This window comes from Pinus tabuliformis, chromosome 1_1 (genome assembly GCF_031772625.1).
Source record: "Pinus tabuliformis cultivar Carrire ecotype Pingquan chromosome 1_1, CPIR1, whole genome shotgun sequence".
NCBI lineage: Eukaryota > Viridiplantae > Streptophyta > Pinopsida > Pinales > Pinaceae > Pinus > Pinus tabuliformis.
This window is the reverse complement of record NC_142297.1, coordinates 50,014,090-50,029,609: the sequence shown is the minus strand read 5'-3', so window position 1 is coordinate 50,029,609 and position 15,520 is coordinate 50,014,090. Positions and strand designations below refer to the sequence as shown.

At 41.9% G+C, this 15,520-nt stretch overlaps 1 protein-coding gene across 1 annotated transcript in view; it reads right to left on the bottom strand.

Moving 5' to 3' along the window:
* The window catches only part of LOC149211515 (disease resistance protein Roq1-like), a 59,245-nt gene extending 44,502 nt beyond the window's left edge, over positions 1-14,743 (bottom strand). Inside the window, exons 1-4 of the mRNA XM_089391518.1 lie at positions 13,719-14,743; positions 12,537-13,638; positions 11,735-12,088; positions 10,213-11,589 (exon numbers count right to left, since the gene is read on the bottom strand). Coding sequence (XP_089247644.1) covers positions 10,309-11,589; positions 11,735-12,088; positions 12,537-13,638; positions 13,719-14,308 — 3,327 coding nt within the window. The 5' untranslated portion in view covers positions 14,309-14,743 and the 3' untranslated portion in view covers positions 10,213-10,308. The remainder of the gene's footprint in view (positions 1-10,212; positions 11,590-11,734; positions 12,089-12,536; positions 13,639-13,718) is intronic.
* Between the last annotated feature and the right edge of the window lie 777 nt (positions 14,744-15,520).

Genomic DNA, 15,520 nt, shown 5'->3' with positions numbered 1-15,520 from the left:
GCATATAAATTACAGCGTCTGGGATATCATGGTGCATACCGCACAAAACCCTATTGTTGTGCCCACTGATGTTACTCAGTTGGCTGAGTATAAAAAGAAGAACAATAAGGGTAAGAGGCTGATTCTAGACGGAATCAAAGACCATTGCATTCCTCATGTGAGAGGAAAGAGCAATGCCCATGAGATGTGGACAGCATTGTCCAATCTCTACCAGAGTACCAATGAGAACCGGAAGATGGTCCTGAATGAGAAGCTGAAGAACATTAAGATGGGGAATGATAGTGCAGCTGGATATCTCACAAAGATTACCAATGTGAGAGATGAGTTGGCAGCGATTGGAGAGGCCATTCCATCCACTGAGTTGGTGCGTATTGCAGTGAATGGCCTCCCCCGTTCATGGTTGAACTTTGCTGATGGGGTTTGTGCACGTGAGACCCTTCCCACATGGGAGAGTTTTTGGGATGATTGTATTCAGACAGAGATCAGGAAAGGACAGCTTGGGGCAGCCAAGCCAGTTGAGCAGGATGAGAACGTAGCACTGGTGGCAGGAGGCAAAAAAGGCAAAGGGAAGAAGCAGGCTTCCACAAGCAGTGGTGGGGGCAAAGGCAAAGGTAAAGGTAAACAGGGTAACTCACAGAAGGACTATTCCAAGGTGAAGTGTTGGAATTGTCAAAAGATGGGACACTATGCAGTTGTGTGTCCGGAGAAGAAGAAGAAGAAGGGGAAGAACCAGGACGTGGCAGCTTCAGCAGAGATTGAGGACTTTGCTGGTCGTTTTGACCGAGAGTTTGCGTTCACTACGTGTGAGTCCTCTAGTACAGGATCACCTGCCACACAAGTTCAGAGGGAGCATGCTTTTCCCTCGATTAGCGGAGCATCTTCAGGTATCTGGTATGTGGACAGTGGGGCTTCACGTCACATGACAGGAGTCCGGGAGTACTTCTCAGAGCTTTCAGAGAGTGGCACTGATATTGAGGTAGTACTCGGTGATGACAGAGTTGTTAGAGCAGTCGGGGTGGGGACAGTGACATTTCAGAGGGAGTCCAAACCTCCCTTGAAGGTGTCAGAGGTTCTCTATGTGCCAGGGATGAGGAAGAACCTCATATCCGTCTCAGCTTTGGAGGACAGAGGATATGAGGTACTGTTCAGGGGAGGACAGGTGTTGATGTATCCCAGGGACACTCCAGCTGATTCAGCTAGAGTGATAGGTGTACGCCATGCAAAGGTGTACAAGTTTGCATTCCAGCCCCTTTTGGCATTGAGCAGTAGTACCGACAGCAGAGCTAGCAGTTCTGAGCTGTGTGAGATTTGACACCGCAGGATGGGACACATGTATCATGGAGCCTTGAGGACATTGCGAGAGATCACTACAGGTGTGTCAGATTTCAGTACTGATCACTTTGATACTTGCAGAGGTTGTGTGATGGGCAAGTTTTCCAAATCCCCTTTTCCCAGCAGTGACAGCAGAGCGACGGGGATACTTGATTTGATTCATTCCGATGTGAGCGGTCGGATGTCTCATGTTTCCTTGAGTGGATATGAGTACTATGTGTTATTCATTGATGATCACTCCAGGAGGACCTGGATTTATTTTTTGAAGACCAAGAGTGAGGTCTTCAAGCGGTTTCAGAAGTTCAGAGCTCTTGTGGAGACTCAGACAGGTCGAAAGATCAAGTCCTTGAGGTCGGACAATGGAGGAGAGTACACCCTTGGAGAGTTTGTTGACTATTGTGCGGAGGCAGGCATTAGGAGGGAGTTTACTGTTCCTTACAACCCCCAGCAGAACGGAGTTGCAGAGAGGAAGAACAGATCCATCATAGGGGCTGCCAAAGCCATGATACATGATCAGGGGTTGCCATTGTTCTTGTGGGCAGAGGCCTGCAACACAGCTGTTTACATGCAGAACAGGAGTCTGCATCGTGCCTTGGGGCACATGACTCCTGAGGAGGCTTTCTCTGGGAAGAAACCTGATCTTGGTCATCTTCATATCTTTGGATGCATTACATACTCCTATATACCCAAGGAGGAGAGGACCAAACTAGAGCCCACCGCAGAAAAGGGTATCTTTGTGGGCTACAGTGAGACCTCAAAGGCCTTTCGGATTTACATTCCTGCACAGAGAAGAGTTTTTGTCAGACGGGATGTGAAGTTCGAGGAGGACAGGGCCTTTAGGAGGTCACGGGAGTTAGAGTATCTGGATCAGCCAGACCCTCAGCAGCAGTTGAGTCAGTCGCAAGGATCCAGTGGGCAGGGATCAGGAGGATCCGGAGGTACATCTATGAGGATGTCAGGTCCATCAGTGAGCAGTGGCTTGCCGAGCAAGAGGGGTGGTGCTCCGGGCAGCATGCAGAGCAGTTCACTAGGGAGTCCACTGATGGACAGTTCACACGGTACCTCAGCTTCTACAGGTTCAGGTGCAGGCAGGAGGACAGCAGACAGACAGTCAGGAGTTCAGGCTACTGATGGTGATGAGGAGGAGGAGTTTCATTCTCCTATGGGAGAAGCATGCTCAGGGAAGAGGAAGCCCAAGTGGCTTCAGGACACCTTGAGAGATGCCACATCTGTTGCTGAGCCGAAGAGGCCAGTCAGAGAGAGTAGACCACCTGAGAAATTCTGTAGCTATATGGCGATGGTTACCAGCATCCTTGACTCTGAGCCTTCTAGCTATGAGGAGGCAGCGAGCCAGCAGGTCTGGAGAGAGGTCATGCAGGAGGAGTATTCTTCTATCATGAAGAATGATGTTTGGGAGGTGGTGCCGAGGCCTGAGGGCAAATCCGTGGTTACTTCCAGATGGCTTTACAAGGTAAAGCATGCTGCAGATGGCAGCATTAAGAAATTCAAAGCGAGGTTTGTGGCTAGAGGGTTCTCCCAGGTAGAGGGAGTTGATTATGAGGAGACCTTCGCTCCCGTGGCTCGATATACTTCGATCCGCTCCATTATATCGATAGCAGCAGAGATGGGTTGGAAGATCCACCAGATGGATGTGAAGACCGCATTTCTCAATGGCTTCATACAGGAGGAGGTGTACATTGAGCAGCCACAGGGCTTTGAGGTGCATGGGAAGGAGTCCCATGTGTGCAGATTGAAGAAGGCCCTTTATGGCCTGAAGCAAGCTCCCAGAGCTTGGTACTCCAGGATAGATGCATACTTGCAGGGGATGGGTTTCACAAAGAGTGAGGCAGATCCGAACCTTTACTTTATTGTGATTGGTGAGGAGCCTCTCATTCTGGTGCTGTATGTGGATGACTTGATCATTACAGGTGCAGAGAGACTCATAGAGCACTACAAGAGAGATCTTGCGGCGGAGTTTGAGATGAAGGACATCGGCTTGATGCATTACTTTTTGGGTTTGGAGGTGTGGCAGGAGGAGGGGCATTTCTTCCTGGGGCAGGGGAAGTATATTGTGGACATCCTTAGCAGATTCCACATGGAGGATTGTAGACCCATGTCGACACCGATGATCACCAACTGGAAGAAGCTTCATGCTTCGGATTCCGAGTTGGTGGATCCCACATTGTACAGGCAGCTGATTGGTTCCTTGATGTATTTGGTCAACACTAGACCAGATATCTGTTTTGCAGTCAACACGATGAGTCAATTTATGTGTGAGCCTAGGAAGGTTCACTGGGTGGCTGCAAAACACATTTTGCGGTACTTGCAGGGGACAGTGGATTATGGTTGGACTACAGGCAGGGAGATGGAGTGAGATTGGCAGGATACACTGATTCTGATTGGGCAAGTTGTGCTTCTGATAGGAAGAGCACTTCAGGGTGTTGTTTTGGGTTGGGTTCAGCAGTAGTGTCATGGTTCAGCCGGAAGCAGCAGTCAGTAGCACTGAGTTCAGCGGAAGCAGAGTATATGGCAGCCAGTCTAGCTAGTTGTGAGGCTATCTGGCTTCGCAAGATGTTGTTTGGCTTATTTGGTCAGTCGTTGAGACCTTCAGTGATTTACTGTGATAATCAGAGTTGCATTAAACTCACGGAGAATCCAGTATTTCATGACAGGTCAAAGCATATCGAGATCAGATATCATTTCATCAGAGACTATGTTCAGAAGGGAGCTGTGAAGCTTGAGTATATTTCCACTGATGAGCAGGTTGCAGATATCCTTACCAAAGCCTTACCACGGGGCAAGCATGTCTACTTCAGAGACAAGATGGGTGTGGTGAGGAACACCTTCCTCGGTAAGAGGGAGTGTTGAAATTTGGTACCAGAGGACAGGTGGTTCCCTTAGGCTTTGATCTTTGGCCTAGGGAAAAGTGTCCAAAAGAATTTAATTTTTCTCCTAAAGTGACTTTATAATTTTATAAAGTTAAATCTAATTTAAAAGTGACTTTAAGTGATAAAGTTATTAAGTCTAATTTTAAAGTGACTTTTATAAAGTCAATGAAAAATTAGAAAGGAAAAGTGACTTTGGAAATAAATGACTAAGTGGGTCTTTATTAAAGTGGGGTGAATTAAAAAATAGAAAGTGAGATTTAAATGAGCATTTAATCTCAACCATTGATCTAAATCTATTTCAGCCATTGGATTTAGAGATCACCCAAAAGTCACTTGGATCACCCAAAAGTCACTTGGAGTTATATTAAAGGAGGAAAAGGAGGAAAAGGTCATTCATTTCTTTCATGAGCAGATTGGGTGAAGGAGAGCAAGAGAGCAAGAGAGATTTCTGAGCAGGAAGGAGAAGGAGACAGCAGCTTGGCACACATTCCAAGGCAGCAGTTGAGCAGATTTTTACAGCTGATTCAGCACATAGTGAAAGGCAGATTTTTGCACAAACATCGAGGAGCAGTTTGCTGATTTTTTTGCACACAAAACGGAGGTCGTACATCATTTATTGCTGTCATGTTTGCTGTAATTTCCAGATTGCTGTGAGGCACGGGAAAGGAGATAAGTTGTAAATTTGCTTGCTGATTTTTTGCTGAATAATTCTCACTGTAAAAAGGCAATTTTCAGAAATAAAGAAGAGCTCTCAAACTGGTTTTCCCCAAGAGTTGTAGGGGGTTTTTCCAGGGTCAAGTTGACCAAAAATATCAGTGTTTTAATGTGTTTTAATGGCTGTTTTTGATTGATGATTTTTAATTCTGCAATTTCCAGCATTCTGAAAATTTTCCAGAATTTGTGTTTTCAACAATATTTATTTTTTCAGTCTGTTAAATGTATGGTTATGGGAATGGGCATTTAACTACATGGGAGAAATAAGGAGAAACTGAAAACCGGGGTGGGAAAACAGAAATTTTTACAGGTTGGGCCTGTGTTTTGCCCTTTTGCACCCCTTCCCCTCACTCGATCTCCGTGATTCCACTTTCCCCTGCTTCCTAACATCCCTCCCTACTTCCAAAAATTTCCCCAAGAATTTAGAAGCCTCTTATCCCCTTCATTTCGCTTCATTTCGACAAAATTCCTTGTTTCACACATCGGGATAAGTTTCATTCAAAAGATGTTTCAGAGCAATCAAAGATGAATTTTGGAAAACTGAGAGAGGTTTTTGTCCACAACATGCCAAAGAAGAAAAACCTCCTTCACTTTTTACACAGGTGTCATGGTTTTAGAGAAATGTCAAAAATACAATCGCTAGATCCAAAGAGGTTGAGCAAGGCACTAAAACGACGGAAAAGACCCGATCCACTCCAAATTTTGGCCGAAACCTCTTTGAATGAGCATGGTACTTGATTGGGGACTCCCAGCCCAAATTTCAAGAAATTTGGAGAAAATTTTGTCAATTGTGAAATTTTTGTGCCAAAAACAGGTTTTTGCCCTCAACGCGTAGCGCGCTACCCTGAAGATGGGCAAGTCCATTTCTCAAAAACTCAGCATTTTTGGATTTTTCATGACAAATTACACTTGCTCAGCAATTGCCAAGACATTTCATCAGGTTTTGAGCCCTCAGAAGGTCAAAAAACATGCAAAAAATGACTTTCTGCCACTTTTTGGACACACAGGAAGCAGTCTTGGGAGATTGCAATTTTGGAGGCGCAAATGGACACCAAATTCAGAAATTCCACTTGGGTTGGAAAGTAGACATCCAGACCTTTCCAACAAGCCTACTTTTGCCTCATTTGGATGCAGGGAAGTGCCTCAAAAGTTGGTTCAAAGGCGCGCTACGCGTTGAGAATTGGGGCGCTACGCATCAGGGAAATTTGCCAGATTTTCACCTAAAGCTCAGCAAAACGCAAATTTGACTAGTTTTGACTTTTTGGAGTGATTTTTCATCCTCCTTGATGTAATTGATGTAATTTTATGATGTCATGGCACTTATTTATCTCTTCTAGAAGATTCATTTATAAAAAGTCAAAAATTTAATGAATGAATTGGTTTCCTAGCTTATAGAGGCAAGTTGTTTTGACTGCCTAGATTTTAGTGCTCAGTTTAGAATTGGTTGAAACAGCTCCTAGAAGGATGAGCTCGACCCCTAGAGGCAAGGAAAGGTGTTAGCTTGCCTATATTATGTATTTTCTTAGTCATTTTCATGGTTGGACTCTTGAGGGATAAGCTTCTATTGTATTACACTTTGTATCTCTGCAATTTTGGTAAAGGAAAGACCAGGGTTTTGCAGCCCTCTTTGGGATTCCTGTGGTTACTTGTGTTGATGGTGTGCTTCTCTTATGTACTTGTAAGATTTGTTATGTGTATCAATTTCCTATTTCTCTTTTCTGCACATTAAGTAAATGAAGTGTTAAGGTAGAATTCATAATTTATATGCTCTGCCTTTAAGTTTGCTTAATATCTATGTTTTCCTCTGTCTAAAGAGAACTCTCGATGGTTTCTTGCTCTCTTTAGCTCCTCACCGGTCATTCATATCCATTCACTTAAATCAAAGGCATCAAGACAATCTCCTACCTTGCCCCAAAAAGACCTCTGCAAAAGCTGTGTCCCATCCCCGCACCCAAAATTGCTCTCCCCCTGTTTTCCACCAAAACCCTAAAAATCTGAAATCAAACCTTCTCAATCAGTTTACTAGCCTAAAATCAGTGTTCTTTATTGGTCATCTTCGCCCTTTGAAGACCTTTTGTCGAGATAGACCCGGAGAGAGCCCTCTCCTGCCCCGTAGGGCTAGCTACGAGGCTAAGTGGTTTGATGTTGCCTTGGATTTTGTCTTTTTCAGCCTGAGTCCAAATTCAAGTGCTAAAACCCCCAACACTATTTCCTTCCAGTTTCCTAATTTCTAGTAGAGTTTACTATTTTTGGTAGTTTTTGGGTCTTGAACTTCTGAAGCCGTTTTGAGGCCCTAAACAATGTTTTTTTTTTTTTTGGAAAACGAACAGACCTATATTTTGTGAAATGGATTTGTAGTCAAAAGTTGTTTTCCTCAGATAAATATTTCTAACGAGGTATTGTACGCGTCAAACGGAGATCGTATGCCAAAGTTACGACCCCGGGAAGTTGATGTACCAACTAACCCTAGCAGGGCCCACAAATATTTAGCGCTTCATCTCCTAGGGTTAGGTTTTTGCATGTTTAGGGTTTTCCCTTGTTTCTCAATAATAAAAAGGTCTTCAAGCCTCATTTTAATACATTTCAAAAAGCATGTAGCCATCACATCTCTTCTCAGAGATAGCTACCATCACCCGAGCTAGTTTATTTCCATTCTGCATGTAAACAGTTTTTAGTATTTGCTATTAATGAATTGAAGTTTAGTTTTTGTTGTAGCTCTGTGTTTCTGTTTAAATTTGTAGTTCATTTCATTCATGCATAAATTTGGATTAGGGAAAATGATGAAATAGGGCTTGTAATGTGCAGAGGGGAGTGAAAAATGTGAAATGGGAAAATAGGACCATGCTACCAAAATCAGGGTTTCCCAAGTAGTGCCCTTCTTAAATCTATAAGCCAATAAGGGAGATCCCACGGGACTAGGATTGAGGATTTAACCCCCCATTTATGGTGAGGGAACAAAACTACAGTCAAAACCCTTCCTTCTTCCAAGTCACCCAATAATCCATGCCCAAAGTGCCCAAGGAAAAACAAGCATAAGCACCTGATTGCACAATGAAAAACATACCTTTAGGATTGGATTTCCCACCTTCAAACATATGCTCTCGACAAATGGGTGAGGGGACATATGACTAGCTCAAGGAGCAGAGATCAAATGGCACAATACATCGGCTACACTGGTGGTTGTCAGGGGTTGCTGGCTGCCGACTAAAGACAAATCTAGGAGAAAAATTCTCCTATGGGGTCACCCACTTTTGGTGGGTAACATCTGGCTCCAACTGGGACATGAGCTCACTGTAGAGTGCACGAACCATGTACTTGAACAGGGGGTCATGAGAACACCAGCAATCCTTTGGGATTGCGGACCTCTATCCTGCACATCACAAATAATGTTGGAAGCATATGTCCTAAGCATACTTTTATCACTCATGTTTTCATCAAATAATAAAACCATACAAAAAAGTAAATCTATTTTATGATGCAAATATAATCTAAATGCACCTATTCTAGCATGAGAACATGATATGATGATAGTAGCTATGCAAAATCAATATGCAATGCATCCTACTCTAACATGCATGCTACATTATGCAAATGCTAAGTATAATCATATAGCCAATGTAACTAGCATATCATCAGATCAAGATCATATTTCCTAACTCTATGATCGATTATGATATACATTTGAAAGAAAACATGACACTCATATGTAAGGTCACAAGGGTGGGAGGTGGGAAAATAAAGCAACCATGAATCATGTAAGGGAACAACGGACAAAGGAGGGGAACATGAGTCAGGTCTGCACCATCGGGTCTTTCCTTTACTCAAGAACATGGAGAAATCAATGATCAAACCCCATTACTTTTTCTTAAAGGTTCTCTTATTCATGAAGTTCCCTTTTATATCCTCATGCTCTGGCTGAGAAGGATAGGAGGGAAAATAAGGCAGGCAAGGGAATTACACCAATCAGGTTGCCTATTGCAAGGATCATGTTGAAAAGGGGAGACCACCATGTGTTCACCATTTTTAATACTAAGGCCCAAAGATTGCTCAAAAGTGATCAATGTTTCTTAATGACATGGAATACAAGGCAAATCAAGATCCTTATCCGGTTCATTATCAGCATCATAAATGGGGTCTTTGTCCAAGTGGTAGCTAATAATCTCCCATTTCCCTTCTACAACATGCAAGTAGTCTTCAATGTCAATTCTTAAAGGAGCCATGGGATCACCTTGCTCTTCAAGGGGCTCAAAAGGCGTATCATAAAGAATAATATCCTTGATAGAAACACGGCTAGATTCAACTTCACTGTCCAAAAATTCCCCTCCCTCATCGGTGTCTACAAATGACCATGTTACTCTTAAACCCTCACTTCTTGAGATAAAGTCCTAGAATTCGAGCAAGGCCACTTAATTGAATGAGATTTCTATGTGAGCCAAAGTGCATCACACTTCTCCTCCAGTTTCAGTCCACTCAAACTACAATCTAGGACATCTTATCTCATGACAGCTCAAAGCTTCTCCAGTCAAACTCAAGGGCTTAGCTACTTCAATCTACTCCTCCTGATTAACAGTGTTTGCATATACTTGGACTGGCAAGAAAAACATCATTGTATTGGTTCTATATCTGTCTCTTTGGTGCAATCAGGCTTTTGGCATATGCAGAATAAAATTGTGTCAAGCTTTTGTCTAGCTTTCAAAGCTTGTTGTTGTTCAATGGTTTCTCGTGCAATATTCAGAAATTTTTTGAGCCTTTATTTTGGTAAAAAAATTCTGTCGTATGAAGTGTTTTTCGATCTGATTTTTTTTCATTCTCTGAAGCTGATGTTGAAGAGAATTCCACCACTATTGACAAAATATTTTTATAACCCCTTTGCAGCTTGGTCGCTTGTCAAAGGAACCTTTTTATGTGCTGTTTTAATGCGTTTATTTTGTAGATCTACAAGGAAAACAGCCCATGCAAATCTAAGGACACCCCCTACGGCTGCCAAGCACCAACCCAAACAGAGAGAAGGATTCGCATGCAACAGTAATGGAACAACTTATGCATGAAAACTAGGTTTATGAAACCAGATACCAACCACAGAGCAACCGACTCAGGATAGTTGTTCCACTTCCGGAAAATAATTTGTAGTGTAAAATAACTCTTTGAAGACAGTCATATTGATTATGTTTCCTGCATTTTAAGCTGCCTCTTTTATTTCATTTCTACAGAAAACCACCTAAAACATTAAATAACTTCAAATTACTGGAGGAATTGCCAAAGAGAATGGAAGCCTAACCTTTCTAGGTTTTAAAACAGCTAATCCCTTGACGTTGACAAACTGATTTTATCCTGTCGAAGCAAAGATCATGTATGTATAGAAGAATGGATTAATTTAAACTGTCATTGCAGAATTGCCTTCTTCATCTTCTTCCTCTTGGCTTTTCATATACTGAATCCTTCCTCTTCTTTCGTTTTCAAGGTCCTTCACTCGTAGGCGCAGCTGCTCCAATACTCCCTCACCCCACTGCAATTCCTGACAACCTGTGGCACCAAGGTACTCTAACGACATACAGCGTTCAACACTGGGCAGCTCTTCTAATTTACAGCACCACCTAACATCAAGTACTCGAAGCTTTGTCAGCTCCGCAAAACCCTTTATGCGCTTCAGATTTGCACATCCATATGCCCAGAACTCCTCCAAAGATTGCAAATTTTCAATGCTTGGGAGCTCCTCCACTTTTTCCCACCAGCTAATATCTAGCATTTGAAGTTTTGGAAGACTTTGAAGCCCTTCGATTTTCCTCAAATTATCACAACAAGTCAATTCCAGTTTTACGAGTGAATTTGGTAATGTCTCTACCTCAACTAGATCATTACAAGCCGATATCTGAAGATGTTGAAGGCAGGGGAAAACATCCTCCGGAAATGACAACTTTGATATTTTTGTGTTGTACAGTCGAAGGTGTTGGAGCCGAAGCATGCACTTGTCAATGGAAGAGTCCAAATTACTGACTCTTCTTTGTCCTCTTAACTCTCTTAAAGTTTCTTTTCCTTCTTCAACATTCCTAAGCGGCAGTTCCCGCAAAGGACAATTCTTTATTGTCAACTTAGTCAACAGTGCAACTGATATCGGCAAAGATTTCAATTCCTTGGTGCAATTATGGAGAATCATTTGCTTCAAGTTTCCACCGAGCGGAGACGGGACCATTTCCATGAAAGGGCAATATAACTTTTCCAGAGACCGTTGATGGGCGACTTGGGGAGGCAATACTTTAATTTTCAAACAGCAAGAAAGATCTATGTATTCAAGCGTGTTGATATTTCCAAGCGTTTCATCAGAGATGGTTAGATTAGAGCATAACTCCAAATCAAGATATTTAAGTCTGATTAAATCCCCGAAGGAATTTGGAAGCTCCTCCAAACTGACGGAGCCAGATAGATTTATGTGTTCCAGGTTTACTAAATAGCCGAAGGAATCTGGCAGTGACTTTATTTCTGAGCAGTTTGTTAACTCGAGCCGTTTCAATGACCGCAGATAACATAATTCCTCCGGCAAAACTTTGAGATTACTCCTCCGCAGGACAATCACTTGGAGGTGCTTTAGTAGCCTTATGGACTTTGGCAACTTTGAAAGGGGGGCATTTATGACCAGCTCTCGCAATTGCAAAGGTGCCTGCAAAGTGTTCACCGGTTTCAAATATAAGAAAGGTTTTGACAATTCTCTTATTAAAAGAAAATTGAAATTGGTTGCAGGCCCTATGGTGTCAAATCAATAGCGATTAAACGAACAAACTTTACCTCAACAAATTTCTATTTACCTGAGATTTGCTTTGCCACAATGTTTTCAAAACGCTCCCGAACACTTGTAAAACCCTTAAATTCTCCAATCGAATCCACGAAGGCAAAGAATAGTAGGGACATTCACGCCAGCGAAGCCAAATGAGATTTGGTGGGTGCACCCTCCTGAAAATGCGTTCCAAGTGACCATTTTCAATATCAAGAATTTGCAACTTCCTGTTCTGCACTCTGTTGCGAAGGTTCATCATTCGCTTCCCGAACAACTCATGACTCCTCCTTTTGCACCATGACATTTCTGAGCTAAAGCATTTATACTCGAGATTATCACTCTGACCACTAACTACCGTTCTGATTCCCCTGACTTCGCCTATTACCTGTTCAAGTCACATACTTTAAATATTGGTAAATATTCTTGTAAATAAAACTAAATTGTATAGGTAAAAGAGTTAGAGGTGGAGAGCAAGGCGGATCTTCAAAATTAAAACCAGAAGTCGTTCTCGTTATATTAATATAAAACCTTTTTTTTTTTGTTTTGAAGCACCTACCAGCTCCTGCTACCAAGAAACCAAGAGGAAATCTCTTTACATAGACACCATTATATTACAAAGAGACAAACAAGGAACTAAGAGGAAATCTCTTTACATAGACAACATTATATTACAAAGAGACAAACATGTCATGTCTCTAATCAAAAGATGATAACAATCTGACCCCAACTCTAAAGCTTGACACAAATACAATCCTGTTACTCAACCGGACAGTTCAGTTGTGAAAATTTACAGAAAACTATGGAAAAAATATTTCAATGACGTAAGCACTTACATCTGATCGCTGCAAAACATCATCAATGGTCTCTGTCGGATGGCCGAGGCAACGCCGCGACCCAGAAGCCTGTACAATTTCTCTTCCCATGTCCCTAAGGTGACCGTGCATTTTTATCTCATTAAAACTGCCCACCTCCACAAGACTTTTGTTTTGTAGATTTTGAAAACCCACTAAACCTTTCCAGCCTGATCCTTCCCATACTCTTATGGCAGTATCCACGTTTTCTCCTACGAAAAAACAAACAATATCCAGAAATATATGTTGTTCCTCTCTATGAAGTGCATCGTAACTGATCTGAAGTCTCTTTTGTATCTCATTGGGAAGTGTTTGTTTAAGTCGATCTAATTGAACTTCCCAGTACGATTTGACATTGTTTCCATTAAGCAGTCCCCCAAACACTTTCAAAGATATAGGCAATTGATTGCAAGCCCTTACAAATTCATCGACCAGATATTCAAATCCAGGGAGTGGATGGGGTTGGCAGAAAGCATGGGAGCATAACAGCTCTCTGGAGCTTTGATGATCGAGGCCAGTCAACATATAAATTGAGGAGTCTTGTACACCTGACCTTGTGAGGACATTCTTGTCACGGGATGTGATCAAAATTAAGCTATTAGGGTGTAGGACATCCTTCACTTTCAGAGGCAAAAGTGTGTTCACCTGGTCGACATGATCTACATCATCTAAAACTAGTAAAACTTGAGAAGATGGAAAATGCTTACTAATCATCTCTATACCATGATGACTGTTGTCTATATCCAAATCCAATTGCATCCATTGCTTGAGAAGTTTATATTGCAAGGATTCTAGTGAGCTTTTAGCAACAGTTTCTCTTACCTCGGATAAAAAATAGGCTTTACTGTAATTTGAACTTTTTCTATTGAAGAGCTCTTTGGCCAGTGTTGTCTTTCCGACTCCACCTAAGCCTGTGATGCCCACAACATGAACTTTTCCATTGTGCTGCTGCGACAATACAGTCGTTTCAAAATCTTTTACTATTTTATCCAAACCGGTGGGATATTCGGCCACATTTAACTGTATCCTTTTACCCTTTTTCAACACATGTTCCACAACCTTATCTAGCAGCTCACCCTCGTCCCTGATGATTCAAAGTAGAAAATAAATAAAACAATCAAATACATATTACATATTGTACCAGCTGGGACATGTGGCTCTTACCCGTTAAACGCCTCCAGATCTAACCCACTTATTTCTGCAACACTAGAAAGAGCATTTCTCCAACTCTGAATAGTGGTAGAGTCGTATCTTAGCTTCTCTTCTTTCGTTTCAGAATCGTACGTTTTCTTCATTTCAAGTTCGCGGAGGGCTTCAGCATACACTCCATCTTTTCCCAGCGTCCATCGAAGATGATCAGGCCTCACATGGTAAAACACAGGAATAATAGGAGCCCCGGACTCCAGCATCTGGATGAGTTCGTCTAAACACCAGCGTGATTCCGCATATTTGGGGGAGAAAATTGCGACATGAACAGACGCGGTTCTAATAGCTCCCTGTATTTGACAAGTTAAGTTCTCTCCCTGTTGCAGTTCCTGGCAGTCTAGAAATACTCGCAGACCATAAGAAACAAGACGACGATATAGATGACTGGCTAAGGTTTTCTTGACATCAGGGCCACGGTGATTTATGAACACGTCATAGTAGTAGTAACTGTTATTATTGGAGGTGGATGCAACGGCCGAGGAGGAAGCCTCAGTAGCAGAGGCGGCGTGATGATAGTTTGGAGAAGAAGGTTGATTTTCAATTTCCATTTTAAGGTGATTCTGGAGAATGTATGCCCTTACTAAATGGAAAACAGAATTAGATATCAAGCAAGGGAAAGCTTGAGACGATCAATGCTAGGAGATTAGTTAAGAGTTTGAGAAGAGCATAGAATTACAGGGAAGCTTGTAATGAAAAAATATGGTGAAGAACGTTAATAAAATGTTGTCTTACCCACTCTCTCTCAATAATTCAGTTCCAGCGCGTTTTCAGTTTAATCAGCTCGTATATGTCCACAGCGTCAAGACTATCTCAATGTTTTCTGTGGCGTACAAGATGTGAGACACTAAATCAAAAACAAAATGTACAAGGTGCGAAGGTTCATAACGCCACAATATGGACTGCAACTTGACTCGAAGAAAAGATAAGATTCTCACCACGTTCATGAGCATTACTCTCACAAAATGTGGATAATTCGGTGTGTTCGTCCGCCTCACGTAATCTGTAGTCAACAATCGATCTCCACGTTTACATACCTCAAACGAATTTTCTAAAACTGCACGGCATCTCTTAAAACCTTTCCTCAGAGAAACTTCGTTTTTTAGTAGAAACGAGCTTCGCCCACCTGTCCCTTGTCTCCTGCTTTTTGACTTTAGACCCATCGCTCCGTTTTGGAACGAAAGGATGAGCGAAATTTTAACTGTGGACTATGTCTCCCGCGAATAGATCCGTGCCCGCTCTCGCTGTCAATCGTAAATGATTCCGCGAAACGGAGGACCTCATGAATCCTGGAAATTTCTTTCTACTTTTCATGGTTTTGTATCTTCACGCAAATTCTTGGCCGTCATCAACTGTCTTCTCATTCGAGACTAATGCGTCCCTTACTGTGATTTTCTGCGTAACTCAATTTGAACGATCCCTGGGTTGTCTAGATTAATCGAGACTAATGCGCCCGTCTTGTGTTTTTCTCACTGGGTATTGATTAATTGATCTGCCATGGAAATGGAATTTTTGACTTTTGTGGCTGAGGCAAATGTTAAAACAAACTACATAGTAGCCCGCCTTGGCCTAGTTTTAATATAATTAAAATAAAGTAAAAAAATATAAAGATTTTGCAAAATGAAATCTCATATAGCATTAAACTAAAATTAGAAGAAAAAGAAAAAAAATGGAGTTATATTTAATTATACAAATTTAAATTTACAATATCTCATATAGCATTAAACTAAAATTAGAAGAAAAAGAAAAAAAATGGAGTTATA